This window comes from Drosophila novamexicana, unplaced genomic scaffold (genome assembly GCF_003285875.2).
Source record: "Drosophila novamexicana strain 15010-1031.04,08,12 unplaced genomic scaffold, DnovRS2.1 tig00000877-arrow-arrow-pilon, whole genome shotgun sequence".
Taxonomy (NCBI): domain Eukaryota; kingdom Metazoa; phylum Arthropoda; class Insecta; order Diptera; family Drosophilidae; genus Drosophila; species Drosophila novamexicana.
This window is the reverse complement of record NW_020824831.1, coordinates 1,047,408-1,069,482: the sequence shown is the minus strand read 5'-3', so window position 1 is coordinate 1,069,482 and position 22,075 is coordinate 1,047,408. Positions and strand designations below refer to the sequence as shown.

General features: G+C 41.6%; 3 protein-coding genes across 4 annotated transcripts; 2 read left to right on the top strand and 1 right to left on the bottom strand.

Moving 5' to 3' along the window:
• The first annotated feature begins 285 nt into the window (after nt 1-285).
• LOC115764903 (protein zwilch) lies at nt 286-2,523 on the top strand. Its single transcript, XM_030708196.1, has 5 exons — nt 286-1,354; nt 1,419-1,492; nt 1,550-2,048; nt 2,105-2,359; nt 2,421-2,523. The coding sequence occupies exons 1-5, from the start codon at nt 316-318 to the stop codon at nt 2,486-2,488; spliced, it is 1,935 nt and encodes a 644-aa protein (XP_030564056.1). The 5' UTR covers nt 286-315; the 3' UTR covers nt 2,489-2,523.
• Nucleotides 2,524-2,985: 462 nt separating this feature from the next.
• LOC115764949 (chaoptin) lies at nt 2,986-11,345 on the top strand. 2 transcript variants are annotated; one of them, XM_030708271.1, is made up of 15 exons: nt 2,986-3,220; nt 4,708-4,944; nt 5,003-5,716; nt 5,772-5,947; nt 6,142-6,276; nt 6,370-6,589; nt 6,647-7,256; nt 7,312-7,442; nt 7,780-8,036; nt 8,097-8,238; nt 8,339-8,697; nt 8,761-9,184; nt 9,957-10,198; nt 10,260-10,446; nt 10,666-11,345. In XM_030708271.1, exons 1-15 carry the CDS (start codon nt 3,218-3,220, stop codon nt 10,765-10,767), a joined length of 3,939 nt encoding a protein of 1,312 aa, XP_030564131.1. In that variant the 5' UTR covers nt 2,986-3,217; the 3' UTR covers nt 10,768-11,345. The 2 variants fall into 2 exon arrangements, with proteins under 2 accessions (XP_030564131.1, XP_030564130.1); XM_030708270.1 differs by having other exon boundaries at nt 6,361-6,589; nt 10,666-11,344.
• Nucleotides 11,346-12,394: 1,049 nt separating this feature from the next.
• On the bottom strand, nt 12,395-20,887 carry LOC115764906 (probable 2-oxoglutarate dehydrogenase E1 component DHKTD1 homolog, mitochondrial). Its single transcript, XM_030708203.1, has 12 exons — nt 20,684-20,887; nt 17,584-17,713; nt 17,279-17,450; nt 16,950-17,169; nt 15,985-16,146; nt 15,823-15,896; nt 14,988-15,755; nt 14,078-14,495; nt 13,696-14,019; nt 12,901-13,089; nt 12,718-12,803; nt 12,395-12,631 (listed from the first exon to the last, which is right to left on the bottom strand). Exons 1-12 carry the CDS (start codon nt 20,814-20,816, stop codon nt 12,527-12,529), a joined length of 2,781 nt encoding a protein of 926 aa, XP_030564063.1. The 5' UTR covers nt 20,817-20,887; the 3' UTR covers nt 12,395-12,526.
• Nucleotides 20,888-22,075: the final 1,188 nt, after the last annotated feature.

The following is a 22,075-nucleotide window of genomic DNA, read 5'->3' as shown; positions in this document are numbered from 1 at the left end:
ACTGGGCGCACTGTTAAGATACTCAACTTAAAAATAAAAGCATCTGTTAAATTCAAACTAAACACCTATTTTATGGGGTTTTGATTTAATATTACGCGCCGTTCATAAAACAAGTTTGCATTAAAGCACATTACCAGCAGAATGAACGAAAGCATTGTTTTGATTAACAAAGTAGCGGCACTTTTCCAATGAAATTTTAATACTCACTGTTAATAACAGTTCCGCAAAATGTTAAAATTTTGGATGCCATTTTTTGTGTGTAAGGCGGCATTCGACTCTTATTTTTGCTCAATTTTATTTATTTGTTTGTACATAATGTCTGTTAATCTTGCGAATATTTACGCTGAGTTATTACGTAAATATGGGGATAACTATACCATCACATATAGTGCGCCACCTACTTATTTGACCAGATTGGTGGGCGCGCGCGAGTCAACAAATAAAATTGTTTTCTTCTACAAGGAAGATCGCAGAGGCGGCATCGCAACAACCACGCCCACCAAGCTTCTATTGAAATCGGAGCGTGGAAAAACTAATACGGATATGGATCTAACTGGGAGTCCACTGAAAGACGATTGTGCAGTGGACGCCATCGGCGATATCTCCTTGGAGCTCCAGATTGTCAACAGAAATCCCTGGAGGCAGGACGAGGAGTATCATCGCGGTGAGCTGGTCGATAAGGCGCGTGCCATTATCTGCACCGAGTCGTTCCAGCAGGGCGATGGCATGGGGTCCGTTTGGTTTTTGTGCGATGGCAGCGACTTCGGCCAGACGCTGCTGCTGCAATACGAATTTAATAAAACACACTTTTCGCGCGGCATAGTCAGCTATGCAGGCGTTATGCCCTCCTACATGGTGACATCTCAGTCGCTGGTTCGACAACATGGCATGGCTGCAGGCGCACAGCTGGAGACATACATTGAGAACTGCTATCAGGTGAATCATCACATGACGCTGTGCTGCAGTTGGTCGACACCGGCGCCGCTACCGCTGCTCATCGATCTGAGTGGTTGCAATGTACTACTAAATCAATCGTTTCGCGTCGGCGACTGTGGTCCACTGACGGAAGACTTCATGAATCAGCTGCGCATTTTGGCCTACATACGCGAGGACATCGTTAGCTATCACAAGGACGAGCAGGCGGGCGTTCATCGCGACCCGGTCTACCGTTGTGGCAGTGGCATTGACATGGACGAGCTACGTGAATCCATAAACAAAACTATGACAGAGGTTTCGGGTTTCACGGATGTCTTTACGGACAATCACGCTGAGTATGACATTGAGGAGGTGGTGCAGCGCGCCAAGCAACGGAAGCTTACGGATCTAACCGATCAGTTGTGGGAGTTGCTCAAATGTAAGTGTATCTATAGATCGTGCCCCACATGACTAAATGATTTCTATTTTTTGCTGTCTCATAGGTTGCTCTTCCTTTAAGGATCTGAAAATAGCCTTCAACATGCTCTTTCAATGCGCTGTGCGCTGTAATATTGTGGTGGGTGTATAGCAAGCATAATCATTGCGAGCCAACTGGTAATTCTCTTATTTATAGAATTCGCCCACCAATAAAAATCGACTGGCTGAAATCATCTCCAATCTGGCCAACAGTCGATTGGCCATGCCTTGCCTCAGCGGCGCAGAACCTTTGGAATTGCTATTGGAGATCGGTTTGGAAAAGGTTTACAAGGACTATGAGTTCATCTTTACGGAAAGCAAAGTATGCAGCACCAGTTTGTTAAAGAGCAGCAGCGAGTCAACGAACGCAAGTTTAAATGATGGCTCCGCAACGAATGATATATCAAAGCTGCGCAAATCGCTGCACAATGCAGTGCGTTCTGACACCCCAGGTGGTGGCATGCGCAAGACTCTGCTGCACCATAGCGCTGGCATTAAGCAACCGGGTGCCAAGTATCAAAATGGTGACGTGCCTGGTTTTAAGAATAGCAACTTTGACGAGCAGGAGAGCATGTTAAAGGTGTCCAAGCTGTTCCAAATACACTGCACGCTCGAGCATCTGCTGATGATACACATTCACTTAAATTTACCCAATGGTTCGTTGATTTATGAAGGTTTGTCTATTATTATAACTCACATTTATATTTCACAGTTTATGCCGACGTCTGCACTCAGCTGTTGAATAAGCAGCCACGCTTGGTGGAGAGCATTGATGATAACTTAAGCGATGTGGTGGACATACAGCTGTCAGCGCATTATGTACGCGAGCATTTGGATGGTAAGGAACCGCACTCACGCCAAATAACAATGAGGTCGCACAACACATTTAGGGAACACACAACCACATTCTACTTTAATCTGGAGAATATTTGTCCGCCTGAGCTGGCGCAGTGCTTTCAGTGCGATGGTAAGTTGCAGTATAATCGCTTTCTTTAATAAATTTTAATGAAATATGAGTCATATTTCAGACAAGGAGCTGGTCAAGGAGCGAACCTATCACTACTGGCTTTACCGCAAGATTCGCACACTTAAATGAGCATGTGACTGTGGAATTGTTTATATCAATATTAAAACATTATGTGCGGAATTAATTTATAAATATTTGTTCACCAATTGTCGCTTAAGTTCTTACAACCTGCTTAGCGCACGGCCCGAAATCATGTCGTGTGAATTCATACAAGTTTTAATCCAGGCAGTGCAACATTCAATTGCCTTGGTTAGCGCAAGGCTTTGAATCTTTTCTTTATCCAAATGTTCATAGTAGGCACCTTGCGTTCACACGATTTGTGTGTGTTTTGCTTGGCATATTCTAAACAAAAGGGCAAGCACGGCGAGGAAATGAGCATTTCCAATCAGGCGTAAAGTAATGCTATAAATCGGCCCAGGCGTGTGCCCAATGGCTGACCAGCTCTTGGCCTGGCGCCATGGAGAATAGCCCACCCCCCCAAAATGTTACAATCCAATTAGTGTCGTGCGCCACTTATCAACTGGCTGTCGTCAAATGCGCAACCCGATTGATTTTCATGTCTCAGACGTGCGTGGAACGCGCTGCGGTTCGGACGTGTTTCTGTTTGTTCGCGAGTGCAAAAACGGAAATAACATAAAGACAAACAGGCTTAAAAAAAGTGACGCACATCCTGTGCCTGGCAGACATAAAAATAAGTTATTATTAAATAAAATAATTAAAAAAGGAAGCCTACTGTTTAAATTAAATTAAAATTATTCTAAATGCCAATTATCTTGTACGAATAATCCAATTAACAAAATGGTGTGTATTTGACGAGCGCGACCATATATGGAAAAAAGTGGAAAGGAGGAGAAAGATCTTTGGGCGGCCGCAGACTTTATACCCTTGATATATACAAAATTTGGAATATACTTTTTTACATACACTTAATTTTCAATCAATGATTCCTTAAGGTGCTATATTGTATAGTAGTCCGATATCAACTAGGAGCTCATGTCTCAAGAAACAAAATATATTTTAAGAAAATTCCCAGGCTGGAGCTATCTTATATAGTGGTACAAAATTAGTTAATTGTTCAAATTTATTATAATATCTTGAAATACAACTAGAAAGAAGGGCTAACTTCGGCACGCCGAAGATTAGATATCCTTGCAGACCGAACCTTTTCTTTTTGTCAAGTTTGGTCAATATATCTTGAAAAACAAAAAGGTTTCTATACAATAACTTAATTATCGACCGCTCGTTCTTATGGCCGCTATATAATATAGTGGACCGATGTTGATTGGGTTTTGCTTATATATGAGTGGGGAAAAAGGAAAATGCTAAGTTTAATCAAAATATCTTGATAAAAAAAGTTTTCATAAAAGAACCTACTTTCCGACCGATCGTTCGACCGATCAGGTATATAGTGGTCCGATCCAGCCGGTCCGACATTAGTACAGCGTACGCAAGGTTTCATGACGATGGCTTTAAAACTGAGAGACTATTTCGCATTGAAATCGACTTGGCTTGTAATACTGATCAAGAACATATATACTTTATGGGGTCGGAGATGTCTCCTTCTATGTGTTACACCTTTCAAGACAGAATTTGTATACCCTGTGCACGAGTATAACATTGTGTTTCATTAATAGCTCAATGTTTGACCGATTGCTTCTATTGTAACTATATGATATATCAACCCTAATGTGCTCACATGTTAGGAGTAAATTCAGTTTCCATTTGATATCTTGAAGAGCAAAAAAAAAAAAAAAAACAAAAGTTACAATAATAAATAACAATGAACAAATGTTATTTTTATGTTAGGATTATGGAAAATCTCTTAATTACAGAGTTTGGTTAAGAATTCTTAAACCTATATAAAGACAAACATACATGGCTTTAAGAGCTCAGGCGTTATCCTAATTGAGTAATTAAATTGTATAGGTTCGCAGACGAGTATTTGAAAGTGTTATCAATTTGGTGACAAACCGTTAACATGCTCTGCATGGGTAAACCTTTCCAAGGAATATCTCATTTAAAAGGGAAAAAGGACATTCAATACACTGCGCGCTAGCCTTAAAAGTGCAAGCCTTTGGCTGTTGCCAAGGGTTGAATTTTACAAGTGACCACAAAAAAAAAAAAGAAGAGAAAGATAAGCATGTGAAGCCCCACAGTGGCTAAAGACTTTTGGACTTCCTTGAATATGCGAATGTTGACTCGCAATAATAATACTTGAGATTGCAGTTGGCAGTTCCTCAAGTACTACGCCTAATGTGACTTCCTTTGCACGCCCTTCTCTTTTTTAGGGTCTCGAGTTCTTCTTTAAATTTGGCTATGCGTTTCTTACCATAACGCTTATCATAATGATCTGGATGTCCTTGGCGCGTGCCTCGCTGTTCAGTCGAGAGATGGAGGAGACCCGCTATCCGCCCTGCACATACAATGTGATGTGCACATGCTCCAAATCCTCAACAGATTTGGGCATTGTGCATTGCAAGAATGTGCCTTTTCCAGCACTGCCGCGCATGGTTAACCAATCTAAGGTAGGTAGCCAAGCTTGCCAGCTAGTCTTTGCAGCCGTTGGACTAATCTCTCGACCAGGTTTTCATGCTGCACATGGAGAGCACAGGCTTGCGCGAGATCGAGCCCTATTTTCTACAGTCCACGGGCATGTATCGGCTAAAGATTTCGGGCAATCATTTAACTGAGATACCAGATGATGCTTTTACCGGCTTAGAGCGCTCATTGTGGGAGCTCATATTGCCGCAAAACGATCTGGTCGAGATACCCTCCAAGTCGTTACGTCATCTGCAAAAGCTGCGCATTCTGGATTTATCAGATAATCATATAACGACTATACATCACGATTCATTTCGTGGCCTGGAGGAATCGCTGCAGACTCTGATTCTGGGCCAGAATTGCATTTCCATGCTCATGACGCATAGCTTCTCGGGCTTGCTGAATCTGGAGACACTGGATCTGAGCGGGAATAGTCTGTTTGAGATCGATCCGAATGTGTTTGTGGATGGCATGCCTAGGCTGACGCGTTTGTTGCTCACAGATAATATTCTATCGGAGATACCCTATGATGCACTGGGCCCGCTGAAGAGTCTGCGCACTTTGGACATATCACACAATGTCATCTGGTCGATGAGCGGAAATGAAACATATGATATTAAGGCTAGCACCAAACTGAATTTGGATAACCTACACTTGGAGTATAATCACATAGAAGTGCTGCCACCGAACTCCTTCAAGTATTTTGATACAGTCAATCGAACCTTTTTTGATGGAAATCCCATACATACTCTTAAGGTGGGTGCTTAAAGTTGGTCAAATCGTGTTGCATCTCAAACTCTTCACATTACAGGACGATGCCTTCAAGCCAGCTCGCATACGTGAGATCTATATGCGATATTGTGGACTGACCAATATTTCCCCGGTGGCCTTTGATAGCCTGGTGAATAGCTTACAAATTTTGGATCTGTCTGGCAACAATTTGACCAAGCTGCATCACAAGCTCTTCAATAATTTCGATGTTTTGAAGTGAGTTGGTTAAAAAAAGGCCACAGCCTAATCCGATTGTTAGCACCCTATAATGTGGGGCTTCGTCGATGTGGGCTAAGTGTGTGACCTGCTTTCGCAGAACGTGACGAATATAGAAACGAGACAATAGAGCAATAAGCAGCTATAATAACCCAAGTCTCACCCTTTTCTCCACGTTTACCCCCCATTTACAGGGTCATTAGCATGCGTGACAATAAGATCAAAATCCCGAAGCCCACGGAAACATTTAATGCCATGCACTATACGCTGCTCAAGCTGGATCTCAGCGGTGATCGGAATGATCCAACCAATTTACAAACTTTACGCAAGTAAGTGACCCCAGCACAATAAAGCTCCTGCTCCCCACACACCCCTTTACCCGAGCAAATCGTTTTGTATTTATTTGCAAAAAGTATGACCAGAATGCGGAACATGCGCTCGCTATCCATATCGCGTATGGGCACCACATCTGTGGGCCCAGAGGACTTTAAGGACTTTGGCGTCGAACTGGAGGATCTGCAGATCACACGTGCCAGCCTCTCGGGCATACAGTCGCATGCCTTTAAACATGTGCGCGGTCTGAAGCGATTGGATTTCAGCGAGAATGGAATTTCGAGCATTGAGAATGATGCATTCCATGAAGTAGGAGTATCCAAGCTGTCAAGTTTAACCTGTTTTAATTGCGATTTCTCCTTCTAGATTGGCCACTCCCTCATTTCACTGAAGATGGCGCATGGTTACTCCGGCAGCGCCTTGCCTGCCGAGGCTCTTCGTCATTTGACCTCCCTACAGGAGCTGGACTTCAGCAACAATCATATTAGCAGCATGAGCGATACGAGCTTCCATTTCTTGAAAAATCTGCGTTTGCTGGAGCTGCATGACAATCGCATTGAACAGGTGCTCAAGGGCACCTTCCAGGGCGATATACATTCAAAGTTGGAGGAGATCTCGCTGCGCTTTAATCATCTTACATCCATCTCTCAGCACACCTTCTTTGACCTGGAAGCGCTGCGCAAACTCCAGCTGGATGACAATAAAATTGACAAGGTGGAGCGACGCGCTTTTATGAATCTGGATGAGCTGGAGTACCTGAGCCTGCGCGGCAACAAGCTCAACAATTTGGCTGAGGAGTCCTTTCAAAACCTGCCCAAGCTGGAGATTCTGGACATGGCCTTCAACCAGCTGCCCAATTTCAATTTTGACTACTTCGATCAAGTGGGCACTTTATCTAATCTTAATGTTAATGTTAGCCACAATCAGATTAAGCAGCTAATGTCCAACTCCTCCTGGAGTGGTCGCAATGAGCATGGTAAGAGGTCTAGTCATATCTTAAGATCGATTATACTTACTGTTTCTGCTTTTAGGCGGCATCTACCACTCGAACATCAAGATATTGGATTTGTCGCACAATAACATCTCCATCATTTATCCCGGCTACTTCCGACCCGCTGAGATTTCACTGACGCACTTGCATCTGGGCTATAATTCGCTTATGGTTGGTATTTGCGTAGCTATAGATCTATATGTGATATATCTATATAGATTAAACTGATTGTACTGATAGCTCAGCTCCAACAGTAAAGTCTCACATGGATTTGACATTTTTGCTGGAATCGAACCGGCGACCTTTCCCTTGTGTCCGAGGTTTAGCAACTTATGTCTATAGGGTTGCTCTTAATGGTCTTTTTCCCCCATTTATCTTTATCTTTTTCCAAATGGAAGTTTAGCTGACACGCTTTGGAGGCGTGTGCTGATCAGTAGTCAGACAGAATAAACTCTTTTATCTAGATAGTATATTATCGTATAATTTTTTGTTATACACAATTTTCTAGAACACGACTCGTGATGTGTTTGGGAACATGCCGCATTTGCAATGGCTGGATCTGAGCTACAATTGGATACACGAACTGGACTTTGATGCCTTTAAGAATACCAAACAATTGCAATTGGTCTATTTTGATCACAACTATTTGACTGATATACCCCAGGATATTTTTAAGCCCGTGCAGAGCCTGCGTATTGTGGACTTCTCCCACAATAAGCTGCGCGGCTTGCCCGATAATTTGTTCTACAATGGTGGCATGGAAAAGTGAGTGATTGCTTAATTTACTTGGGAGCTTACCAAAGGTTTACCTCTTTTTATTTACAGGTTGGATGTCTCGCACAATATGCTCTTAAAGATACCATCTTCCTCGTTGTCCAGTTTGGCTGCTCTGACGCTTTGCGAGCTGCACTTGTCCAACAATTTCATCTCCACGATACACAGCATGGATTTGTCAAATAAGTTTAGGGTTAGTTGCTTATTTAAACTTTAAATTTGAACTGGATTCCACCTATAATTCTATTTGAACAGTCAATATGATTAGAGCTTTACCTATTTGCATCTTTCAGTCTCTACGTTACTTGGACATTTCCTACAACTATTTGCTGCGCATCGATGACGCCGTCTTTGCCACCATGCCGAAACTGGCGGTTCTGGATCTCTCACACAATCGGGATCTCAAGGTTATGGATAAATCGTTTATGGGCCTGGAGAATTCATTGATAAAGCTCGGCCTGGAGAATGTCTCGCTGAGCACTGTGCCTGAAATACGCCTCAAGTATCTGCGAGAATTTCGTTTGGGTTACAATGAGCTTCCCTCCATACCACAGGAGCTGGCGAATAATATGAGCAATCTACGTATGCTGGATCTATCAAATAACGACTTGACCAATGTGCCACTGATGACGCAATCCCTGCCACATTTGCGGTGAGTCAGGCCACACTTCCACTTGTAGTTCAAATTATCTGACTTATGCATCTGTATCTTAAGTCGGCTGATGCTGTCTGGTAACCCCATTACCTCGCTGAACAACAACAGCTTCGATGGCGTCAATGAGGATCTGGAAATGTTGGATATATCCAATTTCCGTTTGCACTATTTTGAGTATGGTTGCCTTGATTCGCTGCCACATTTGCGCTCCCTCAAGCTGACCGCCTACTCGCACCTGGACCACTTCAATATACCCCATTTGCTGCGACATCATCACAACATACGGGAACTGTGGATTGAGGCACCGCAGCCTTTTACGCGCATCGTCAAGAAGGGCTCGGGACCCACGCAAGAAATGCAAACCGTGCAAATGGGCATGCCAACGGACCTGCTGCGTGAGATGGAGGGACATCTGCCCTCCAAACTGACCAACATAACGTTCAGTGGACCACAATTCACGAATCTTAACGATCATATACTGCGGGTGAGACGTTCACAACTTTAACGCACTTGCATAATTTCCTGCAGAGCGGCAGGAAATATATTATGAGGGACCCTTGTTGCCCCTATAAAGTATATATATATATATAGATATATTTTTATTTTTTTTAATCAGTGTTAACAGCAGAGTTTGTATAGCTATGTCCGTCTGTATTTTTCTCAGTTTCAAAGTTTTCGTCATGATACTTAGCACAGGACCATCTTTTTGGCTACCATAGATAGGTCAAGTCAGATGTTCTGGTATGAAAATCATTTTGAATTTACAAGATATCTGAAGCAAAGCTTCGATTTGTTACTTTCTCTATACTCATACACAAATTCTGAAACTTGGGCCCTTTTTCTTAGAATATAATTTCCAAAAACAATGAATAAAATGTCTAATAAGTAAAAAGGCTTTTTAAAAAACCTGAACCTGAATCTAAAGAAGCATTTTCTTATTATTTTCGTTTTGGCAATTTTCTAAAATTTAGGAAAAGTTTTTCTTTAAATATATGAGTAAAATCTAAAATACATTAGAACTTTATTATATTGCTGCTTATATTTGAACAATTTATGTGTAAAAAACTGTTCAATTTTCAAGTTCAGTCAACAGCTAAGTGTTTTACTATTCTCCTCATATATTTAAAGAAGGCTAAGGCGTTTGATTACAAGTGTGTTTATTCTTTGTCGTGCCGTTGATAGATATTCTTTCCTAATGTCCTGGGCAAACTTAAACATTAAACACTTTTTTAAACTTTAATCTATCATCTAAACAGGGCATGCGCTCCCCTTACCTTTATATGCAATTGTTCAATACCTCGCTGCAAGCCTTGCCCCCCAACTTCTTCAAGCATATGGGTCGTGTAAGGAATATTTCCTTGGATATACGCTATAACAATCACAACTTGAAGAAAATACCAAATCCGAATACGGGCCAAGTGCCTTTTCTGCCGAATAGTGTTTTTCTAACAGATCTCAAGATGTCACACACGGATCTCAACTGCGATTGCGACTTGGGGTTTGTTTATGACCGCGAGCTCTATATGAATGTATTCTAAGTATCCGTTTGCTTTTCTTAGCTGGGTGGAGTTCTGGCAGCGCAAGCGTCGTCAATACATATGCTCATCGCAGACCTGGACCGATACGGTTTTCCGCACCTTCATGAATTCGCCGTGCCAGGTGTACGGACGCCACAATTGTGACGATCATGACGATGATTTGCGTGAGACGCGTTGTGATAACAAAGGCGGACAGCAGCTACTTGAGGTAAGTAATGTGCATAACCCGAAAGTGATTGATCGACTGATTGACTGATTGATCACCGATTTACTGCCCAAGCCGTGGGACACACTGTTGAAAGTTCTTGTGAAAAACGAAAGCGCGAAAAATTCCTCTGGCAAAATTCCATTGGCTTTAAACTAATTTTCAAAGATGTGTTTCATCATAGCCAATGTATTACAGTTGTCTCCACTATAATTTTTACAGGCTCTGAAGTTCGATCTGGAATGCGGTTGGGATAATGCCAATTGCAGGGAAACTGCCATCGTTATAATTTCCGTTTGCTTGGCATTTGTGTTCTGGATGTGACTTCTGTACTTTGCATATAAGACGTCCACCGACTTTTACGATATTCTAGAGCAAATCTATGGCAGGCAGGTCATATAGATTTTGCGAAACTGAACATCTAGAAATTAAGCGTGATGAGAGACTTTTTCCTAAAAACCTGGTTTTTATGTTCTTTCAAATCCAATTCTGAATTCCTTTGAACCAATCTTTAGAGTCCTTGGTAACGCCTTATATGTAGCTAACCTCAACTCACCCATACACACCTCTGCACTCCATTTCTCTGGCACTCATCTTAACTTATGGTAGTTATTATTATATACACGTTAATTATTTTCTTTTTCTATATTATCCAGCTATATACTTAATCCTCCGATTTATTATTAATATAGAAATACTTAAGTTAGGTCACTTCGCTGCTTAAACAATTCCAATTGAAAGTCTGTAAAATGTTTCATAAACATAATAAATATTTACGGTAGGTTAAATGGGCTTCTAGTTTTTTGTTTTTCTATTTCGCTCGCTGTGCCTGTCATCTGCATAAAACCTTGGACTCTATTATGAGGTCAACAACAACAAATGATGTACACAAATGGCGTGCGGTGCAGCAGCAACAACAACAACAACAACAACAACAACAACAACAACAACAACAACAACAACAACAACAACAACAACAACAACAACAACAGCAACCACAACAACAACAGCGGCAACAACAACAAGAAACAATTAAAAACTTTTGCGCAAAGTTTCAACCTGGTTTTTTTATACGATAAATTATTATGTAATGCCACATTGAACTTTCTGGTACAGCCTTTTACGGCATGGCACTTTTCTTGTAATACCCTGTAATCAATAACAAGTAACAGGAATAAAAGGATATCTACATAATCGAAAACCGGGTGAATCAAATTGGCGAAACTTCAGAATATACCAGATTCCCCAACATTGGAACATGCCAACCTCACTGAGTCTTAAAGAAAGACTGAACAAATTTAGCAAATGTGCTCAAGAACTTGTGAAATAAAGAAAAACTTGATTGGCGGATAGAATTTTACTTTTCCCTACTTAGATGCGCCAGATTCAAAATTATCTGAAATGTCAGTGATCAGTTGAAAAATAAAGTTTTTTAGAAACTATTAAAAAAGATAAATAGTCTGTGAAAATAATTGTGCTTATTGTTGTTAAATGCTTAAAAAATAAAAATAAATAATAAAAACATAAACAAGTGGTGTTTTTATTATTTATTATATTAATATTTATTATTTTTTGTAAGAGAAGTTTTTATTTATATTTAATAAAAATATATTTAAATTAAAATCTCTACAGCATACAGGAATCGAGGATTTTGTTATTTATGATTACTTTAAGATCTTTATATTAAGTACACACTTATTTCTTCGTTTTATCTAGTTACTCTACAATTTTCACAATGGTCGGCTGGTAAACAGCCAAGTTCCTGTAGACTACATAAAAACTAGTTAAGAGTGGGCATAGCTTGGCTAGAACTGCGCAGTTCGCAGCGTGTGTAGCTGTTTATTTGTGTACATATAACCCAAAGGTATGAGAGTGGAAACGTGCTAAGGTTGTTTTGCAGGGGGATAGAGGATATTCCCAAGTCAATCACTCACAGATTAGAGCATTTCGATTTGCTTTTTTTGTTGTTCTTTATTTATTTTTGGCAGTTTTATTGAGCTAAAGTACTTTCTGATATATGGACGGGCGCGGGGGAGGTGTTCGGCAAAGTGGCGGAGCCATGTCCGGCAGCGACGGCATCGCACTAAAGTTCAAATGGGGCAGCTACAATCTCATCAACTTCCCGTTTATGCACTTTGCCAATGCCCGTGGCTGGGGTGGGCGCTTCACAGCGGCCGCAATAGTGGAGCTGTGGGTTTTTTTTTTATGGGGTAGGTTGAGTATGTCTAGGTGTGTGTGTGTGCCTGTGTGTGAGTGTGTTCGGATGTGGCTTACCTGCTTGCCAATTAAATTTTCAAAGCGTGGCCGCACAAACGTCCAGGCGCCCATGTTGCGATGCTCCTCCTGACTCCAGACGAAACCTGGGCGAGGGTTTTGTAAAGAGAGTGGAAAGGATAGGCGCGGGGTCCGTTACAGGGTTACAAACTTATTGCCTGAAAGTTTGGGTTAGGAACTTACTCTGCACATTGCCATATTGCGCCAGCTGTGCCTGCAGTTCCTGTACCGGGAAGGGACAGAGGGACTCCAGGCGCACAATGGCCGTGTCCTGGACCTGACGTTTAGCTCGTTCCTCGACCAGGTTGTAGTAGTGTTTGCCGCTGCAGATGATGACCTTGCGCACCTGTTCCGGCTGCACTGTGCTGTCACCTGGAGAATTAGAGGAGTCGGCTTGGGTCAGCTTGAGGTGGGCGGCCATTGAAAAAAAAAACAGGAGTGCTCTAGCTGAGAGTGGCCGAGTAGGAGATACCCTGTTCCCAGCGTCGAGATGGCTTCACAAATACTTGAACTGCCTTCTATACTAACAGCCTTTAGCTATACGTTATGGAATACTTGTCCTTGAGTTACAGCTGCTACAGCCCGGTCTATGGTATCTGATTTGAAATCCAATTGTAAGTGAATACCTGGCCCAAGTTTCATTTTCTTACAGTATCGAAAAGATCAAATGTTCTGTATCTGCGTACACTATGCGATACCCAAATGCTATCGACGACTTTAACAAAAAAGAATCTGCGTGGGCAATAGTAGAAACAACTCTTTAAATATAAACTTTTTAGCTCTTATAGAACCTAAGAATGAGGTGTTTATAGGACGTATACACGGACAAGGCTACATTGACTCGGCTATTACCTCTGAACAAGAATTAATACACATTATGGAACATGCTTCCTTCTGTCTGTTACATAATTGTTCAAAACGTATTTTATCCTTTCTTACAAATCTTTAATGAGTAAGCGGTGTCAGAGGAATACCCACCTAAAACATTGTGGAACAGCGTGCCCGGCTGGAAGTCTTCATGCGTTGAGGTGGCTGCCGGCAGACGCAGCAGCGTCTTGGGCGCCACCACCACCAAGGGCTTGCGGAAATTTCTCGCCAGCTGTCGACGCAGCACATGGTAGTATTGGGCTGGCGTCGTGGGATTCACCACATGCACATTGACGCTGTCGCCATCAGGCGCTGTTTCCTTGGAATCGCTGAGCTGCAAATACCGCTCGATGCGGCAGGAGCTGTGCTCAGAGGCGGCGCCATCGTAGCCATGTGGCAGCAGCATGACCAAGGCATTCGATTCCATCCATTTACCTGTGTTAGAAAGGATTAGCCAAGTTCTTGGCAGCTTATGGAACTGAACTGAACTCACTCTCGCCCGAGACAATAAACGCATCGATCATGATTTGGGCGCCATTGGCAAAGTCACCGAATTGCGCCTCCCAAATGATGAGGTTCTGGGGATTATCTATGGCCATGCCGTATTCAAAGCCAAGCACCGCCTCCTCGGAGAGTATGCTGTGCGCCAGCTCCAGTTTGCCGCCCTTGCCGCCCTCCAAGTGGTTGAGTGGCACGTACATCTCGTTCGTCTGCTGATCCACCAGCATGGCATGACGATGGGAGAAAGTTCCACGTCCCACATCCTCGCCGCTGATGCGAACATTGTGGCCCTGGTACATGAGGCTGCCAATGGCCAAGGCTTCCGCCGTGGCCCAGTCTATTTTGGCACCAGCTTCCAGTTTCTTGAGCCTGCCTTGGACAAAAGTTTTCAGCAGATGTGGATGAATGTTCTGGAAAAATGGACATATATTTATATATCCGTAATCATAAAATCGTCAAACATATATCGGAAACGGTGGAATCGGAGATCGGATCTCTATATTATAATGCTACTATAGGAATGATCGGACGAATATTAAATGATGTATGAAAAACTTTATTGTTTTTCAAGAAATCTCAATCAAACGCGTTTATGAGTTTTACTAAGCTCCTATGTCATATAATATATACCTAGATATATGTTCTGTTTTTTAAGTATCTCGACCGAACCCAGTAATATCTGCAAGACCGTAAGCTTTATTTTTAAAAGAGTATTTGAACTTCGGTATTTTCAAGCCATTTAATTTTATGACTGCGTACTCGGTCCTCATGATATACTACTACCTGCAATATTCGTAGTAGGAAGGAATGCCAAAGATCGAACTAGGTGTTTGAATGGAACCTTAAGATTTGAACTAGGTATCCGAATCGAACCATAAGGTTCGAACCTTGTTTTTACTTACAAAGTCCGCGGGGTATGCAACGCTCTGCTGGCCAATCCAGTGCAGCAGGCCATAGTCCAAGCCCGTGTCCCAGTAGGTGAGCTCATTGGCAGGTGCCAGCTTCAGACCCGCCCACTGCTGCTCAAAGTAGCTTGCAGGCGGCTGATAACTGGGCGCCAAAGCCAACTCTTCATTGAGATAGGCTATGTAATGCTCCCGCAATCGGATGGACTGCTCCGCGCTTAGCACACCCTGCTTGGCCAGCTCAGCTGCATAGAGGTCCGGCACAGATTGACGCTGGTGAACAATTTGATAGACCAGCGGATTGGTAAAGGTGGGATCATCCAGTTCATTGTGACCCCAGCGCCGATAGCAGTTCAGATCAATAAAAATGTCCTTGTGAAATTCGCGCTGATAGCGAAAGGCAAGATTGGTAATGCGCGCCACTGCCTCTGGATCATCCCCATTGACATGGAAGACTGGCGCCTGTATAGACTTGGCCAGATCGGAGGCATACTCTGTCGAGCGTCCACGTTCGCCAGGCGTGGTAAAGCCCACCTGGTTGTTGACAATGAGATGCAGGCTGCCGCCCACCTCAAAATGGGGCACATAGGCCATGTGCAGGCATTCCTGATTAATGCCCTGGCCGGCAAAGGCCGCATCACCATGGAGTATCACATTGAGCACATGCTGACCAAAAGGCTGGGCGCTGGATTCGGTGCTAAAGGCGCCATCGCCACGACTCTGCTGCTTGGAGCGCGTCTTACCCATTGCCACAGGATTAGCTGCCTGAAATGGGGCAGTCGCCAGTAGTTATGTTTTGTAACTAAGTTTGAATTGAAGTGTCAGGACTCACCTCTAAATGCGAAGGATTGCGAACCATGCTAAAGTTGATGCTCTTGCCAAGCACTTGCAGCTGCTCGGAAACATCTGCGCAAGATGTGGGTTTGATTAAATTACGCATACGCTGTGTCTGCCCCAAGCAGACAGACCCCCCACTAATAAAAGTTTCACTTACGGAAGTGACTTATGACGTCCGACATGGCCTCAATGTCGTCGGCAAACTCCGATGCGCCGCTGAGTTTGCGAAAAACTTTTGCCGGCCGCATGTTCAGCAGCGCTGCCTGCAGCGGGGTCCGTCCACGGTGGGGCATGGCCAGCACCACATGTTCAATGTTCGCTGTTCCCATCATTGTTGTTTTTGTCATCGTAGGTGAAACAAAGTTTTGGGAGAAAATCAGATTAGGGTTAAAGCAAGCGTGCGCCGATAGTTTGGCGTCAAGTTTAGCTTTTCACGAAGTTAGAGCATGGAGGTGAGGATGTGGATGTATACAACCATATTACGCACACACATAATAAATTAAGAAACTGGTTTAATAGTAGAGACGATCACTAGATATATATAATTAAATATATTAGGGATATAATCAAGGCTACAAATCGGCTTTGAACTAAAAAATTCCAAAAACTGAAATCGACTTTGGTTGAAATCATCGAAGACATTTTAAATAATTATTATTTGGGTCGATAAATCGATATCTTGAAATCGATAAAAATCGATACCGACATCCCATTCTTTTTTCAAAAATTTAAAATGAATATATTGAAGTTCCTGAAGATTTTTCAGTTTGATAGTTACACTCATTTGGATGTACATACATATTCTTAACATGACACTGAGTACGTGTGTATCTAGCTCTTAGTATTTGCGAGTTATTCTGAATCGATCGATGATCGCTTTTTTATCGCTTTAAGATAATCTCGTCCGCGTTTTCTATATATGTTTAAAATCATATCAAATGCCGATTACAAACATTTTGACAAAACCAATATACCCTTTTTACCCAATTTCAAAACCTGGACTGCCAGAGATTAGTATTTTCCCTAAATTTAAAATCCGTTTAAAAATAACACAAGTACCCACACTCTCACTCAGCTCTGGACACATTTGACTGGACTGCGTGTCGCTTGAACCCAACTGACCTTGAACGCTGTCGCGTAGTAGCTGCCAAAAGAATGCCAACATGGATTCGGCGCCCTCGCCGCTGTATCGCTTGACCGTCGGAAATTTGAGGGCCATGAAGTTATCCCACGCCTGTGACTTAATTAGCAGCTCGGCGATTTCGAGGCGCTCCGTCGAATGCAGCTGGCGTTCGTACAAAGACTCAAAGTTCTGGGCCAGCCATTCGCGCTCCTCGGTGCTCTGTGCCGGACAGATAGAGAATGGTCATCCCAGGATATTATTTTATTTTATTTTTTGTTTTTGGTAGCTGTCTCAGCTGTTTTATGTATGAATTATATGAAGTGCTTACCTCAACGTAGGCGAACTCGGCGCTGGCGGCGTTGCTGCAGTAAATGTCGCGGAGCAGCTGCTCCAATTGGGCAACGTTCTGGGCAGATGTGGGAGCACTCAAGAGGCCAGCGGTGCGCACCGTTTGCTGTGTCTGCAGTCCATAAAATGCGGGATTTAATTCCTGCAACTCGCTGTGAGAGGAGACAATACAAGGGCAGAAGCAAGCGGCATATAAATTATATGTAACTTAAGGCAGTGTGTGTGTGTGTGTGTGTGGGGGGGGGGGGGGGGTAGGAACTTGGTTCAACTTCTCACAATATTTACCTTTGGCTGCTGGACTCTTTGATGCTGATGGGATTTACCGATGCCAATTTGTGTCCATGCTGGCGAAAGGCCTCCACCCAGCGATAGACATTGCCCTGTGCATTCCTTGCCTGCCTCACCTCCTCGGCAACTGAAAGACACATGCGTAAACAATATAAATTTTCATTCACAGTTATAAATTATTAAAAAAATGAGAGAAATATATACGTATGTATATGTGTGCATTGACACCATTGTGCGGCCTTTTTGAATTTATTGGCTTTTTATTTTTATGGCATATATATTTGGGCTTAGGTTCAATGCGCGGCACTGCTAAGCGGGGCATATCGCTTTTCCAATGCCTTTTAAGCTTTTCTATTAATATATCTTTTTAAATATATTTCTATTAATATTTATTTTTTATGTATTTATTGCGCTGGACTTGCCGAGTGTGGGGCTAATGGAAGGACGGCAAGTAAAAGTGTATGCATAGTTTGAAGTTTAAATATTTTTAATGGCAGTTCGCTAGGTTCAGGGTATAACTATTCGATCATTCCCAACTAGATAACTCCCATTTGTTATTGTGAAAAGTTTTTATGTACTTAAAATGTTCTATTAAATTCAATGTCATTCCCAATGTTTAAAGAGCATTTAAAATTCGATGTTTCACCGATTAAATATTTGTTTTGTAGTCACTTACAAGTGAGATATGGCACTGGATGTTTTTTTATGGGGTTCCCTTTTTATGGTGTTTTTTATTTTTGGGCTAAGCCGTTGATAGCTCGTTGCCGCTTAGGTGTTTATGTGCTAAAATGTTATCCTGCTCAAAGGATGTGTGTCTGTGGGTGTGTGCCTCCCAAGGCACAAGGGATCATTCACAGTTGAGCGCCGACTTACTTGGAAATGCATTAAAGCTTAATTTGCTTCAAAAGTGTATGCAATTCGTTGACAATATATATTTACTTCTTTTTTTTGTTGGTAATAAATCAATTTAGTGTGGCAGGACATGCATGTCCTGCTGCTGCTGTGTGGATGGAAAGAAGAGCACACAATGAATGATGGATGATATTTGTGGCGAAAATATTTTTCCTCTTGGGCGTGTAAATATTATTGAACCAGCGAGCAAAGGATAATGGCGTCCTGACAGTTATATATGGAATATATTCAGCGCTGGACAATACAAAAGTGCAAGCCAGTCCTTCATCCCCCAAGGGACACGGGCGTCCGAAGCTTGGGCAGAATGTGAAGGAAATCAAAAGAGTCGCCAATTGCGAAGCTGCCAATTTGATTGGGCTTTGTCAACTCAATTAAAAGGCAGAGCTCGCTGCGCCCTGCTGATGTCACACAATAAACTGGAATCAAGTCAACAAAAAATTGAGTCTTCTTGTCGAAAGTCTGGCAGGTCCGCTGGACAAGTCCTCAAAGAAAGCTGGCCAACAAAATTCCAGTTGAGTTCAGTCAAAGGCGCGCCATAGTTATTGTTGGAGCCACCATTTGGTGTAGTTGTACCCTTTGCACGTACACTCGGAGAAAATACCAAGTAGGTGGAGCTCAAATCATAGTTTTTAATCACTATCAAACAAATTTAATGACTTGAGCAGGTTTTTGAATACATTTGAAAATATCTTAGGATATCTACATATATGTAATATTGACTGGTATTGACAGCGGGATCTATGGAAAGTATTATAGAAAATTTTGGGATCAAGTGGAATGTGTATACATGCTTTGGAAATTGGAAATGCATTTATTTCTGAGTGTGCAATGCTAGTCTATTTTTCTTTCATACTACTACATACTTTGCCTCTATCTCTTTCGCTCTCTCCCTCTCTCTCTCGCTTTGCATGTTAATAAGAACTGACGTGCCTTGTGTTGATTAGCCCCACGCCCTCAGCTGCTCCTTTGTTCAGTTCGACTCTGTCAATTGTGAGGCTAGCTAAGTCCTGGCCCTGATTCCAATTCGCAATTTTTGGGCCTTTGTTTGCACACACACTGCGTGTGTGAGCGTGCGTGTCGGTGTGTGTGTATGTGTGTGTTTTGCTGGGCACGGTATCGTTTTAATTTGTGCAGCTTTTGCACCTGAAAATCGTTTCGACCATGGTCCAGCTATCAGCCAAGGACAAACATTGAAAAATTCATGGGAAAAATCAACTGGAAAGCCGCTTACATATTAGTTTTCCATTGAAAAATTAATGCCTTAGAAGAATTAATTTGAATATTGAATATTCGGGATTCTTCGCAAATCAGAGTTTATGTACATTTTCTTTATATCTATAATAAAAATCTGCTATAGTTAAACACCCATTTTCCGACGTAACGTTCCATTTATTAGGTTCTTATGTGGAGCTTTGATGAAAGTTTCATGTTGATGGGAAGAAAACTGAACTTAGGAACCATTGACCTCCATTTTTCAGTCGGGAAGTTGGACTTTTTGTTAAAGAACTTTAAAAATGAGTTGGAATGCAATCGGGTGAAAAAAATAGTTTCATACAACAGTTTTTCACGTTGACGGCTTGGACTGAGTCAGTCATTCAGTCTATCAATCACTCAATCGGTTAGTCAGAGCCAACAGTTTTATATTAAAGTTAGCTTAAAAGCTGCCTTTAAGAAACAAAAACAAACTGAAAAAAGTTGCAACAGGTTGCTGCACACATGTTCGCTGTGCGTGTGTTTGAAGCTACATCTGCAAGCGGCCAACAAGTATGAGTTGGACAGCGGCTTTTGTATTCAGTTTGTCCACAGCAATTCGCTTTCTTGTTGTTGGTGTTTGCTGTTGCTATTGTTGTTGGAGAAGGGTTTGCGGCTACACTCAAAAACGCATCGATAAACAGCCGAGAATGGCAACAACAACAACAACAACAACAACATTGGTCAGGAATTGTGTGCGACGATTTACAGCACTTATTTACACTTATATACATTTTATTTGGCTTTAAACGTTGCTCGACTTATCAAATGTGTTTTTGCTAAAAATGATTGTTATCTCAGCAGCTGGAAGTTTTCTATTGCCAGATTATAATGGAAGCCGCAGCAATCTTTCAGCTGGCTACTGATTACACGACTAAAATTCACTTTCAGGTACAAGCGCATAAATCGTACTTTATTATAATTAAAATAATACCTTCGTAGACGCGCTTAGCGACCGGTCGATAGCCCCATACGCCCTGCTTGCTGTGATAGCTGCGTTGTGGGCGTGCCTGTGCGCCCAGCACGCTGCCCAATTTTCTTTCCGCGCTCGCAAAGTGTCGCAGCATTTTATTAATTTGTTATTAGTTTGTTATTTTTTGTTTTGCTTGGGATATTCCAGCAGCTGCTTCCCGTTGCCAACCGCAGCCGTTCGCGTTCGACCCAGAACTGAAGTTTATTCTGTTTGCTTGCTGGCGGTCGGACCCCCTTGGTTAGTTCTGTTGATAAGCATTAAATGATCAGCAAACTGTCTAGAGGCAAACGATCCGTTTCGCTCTCTTTTAGTCGCTCTCCTTAAGTCTCTCAATCACATGGTCTTTATAATGTCTGAACTGGAATAGTTCCTCTCTGTTTTTTGTTTGCTTTTTTCCATCTGATTTAAGTATATACACTGAGGTCTGCGCTCTCGCCTTTAGAAACTCGTGCATTTTGTTGCATACTTTTGGGCCGCATATTTATTCCATCTCTGAGATTTGACAAAAAATTTAGCGATTGTCATGTTTGATGTTATTTTGGTTTTTTTATTGTCATAAAGTTTGTGTGTTTATCCAAGTCGTTTGCATTTTAGAAAATATTATTTTTTGTAACATATATAATATATCCCTGTTCTATTTAAAAAAGAATTATATTTTTCGGGGATAAGTTGTCTAACAAAAACATGTCACAAAGATTACAAAAATGTTCAATATTAATTTTTTGAAACCATACCTTTCGTATATTTCAAAAGTCTACAACTTTTCCAAAACTTAGCCAATTTTCATCCCTCTTTCATTCTAGGATTTTTGTCATGAAGGCAAGTCCTTTATATTTTTCATTCCATTTATTTTAAAATACAGAAAAAAACATATTTATAATGTTCGTGGTAAAATTTCTTGTGCTCCTTTTACCGTTCACTCATTTTATAAAAATTTTTCTTTTTATTTAGAATTCATTTAATACAGAAAATTTTATATTTTATCTAAAACGGATTTTAGATAAATAAATGTAACTATCAAAAATCATACCAAGATTTACAAAAATATTGATACGAAAAGTTCCGGTATCCAAAAATTTGCAATGCATATCCCTTTTTCATATGTCTTATTATTTTGTGCTTGATATAAATTTGAAAAAGATGTTTTGCTTAAAATAAAGAATTCTTCTAATTTTCGAGCTAAATTGGCCTAGAATGTTTAGTACATAAATTTGGGAATTAAATCTGATTGATTTTTTGAGCTTAAAATATTTTTGGAAATGAATGTTTAAAATAAAAATGTTAATAAATTGTAAGCATTTCTGCACAACTAAGCAATGAAATAGTGAAATTATTTATGAGATTTTCATCCAC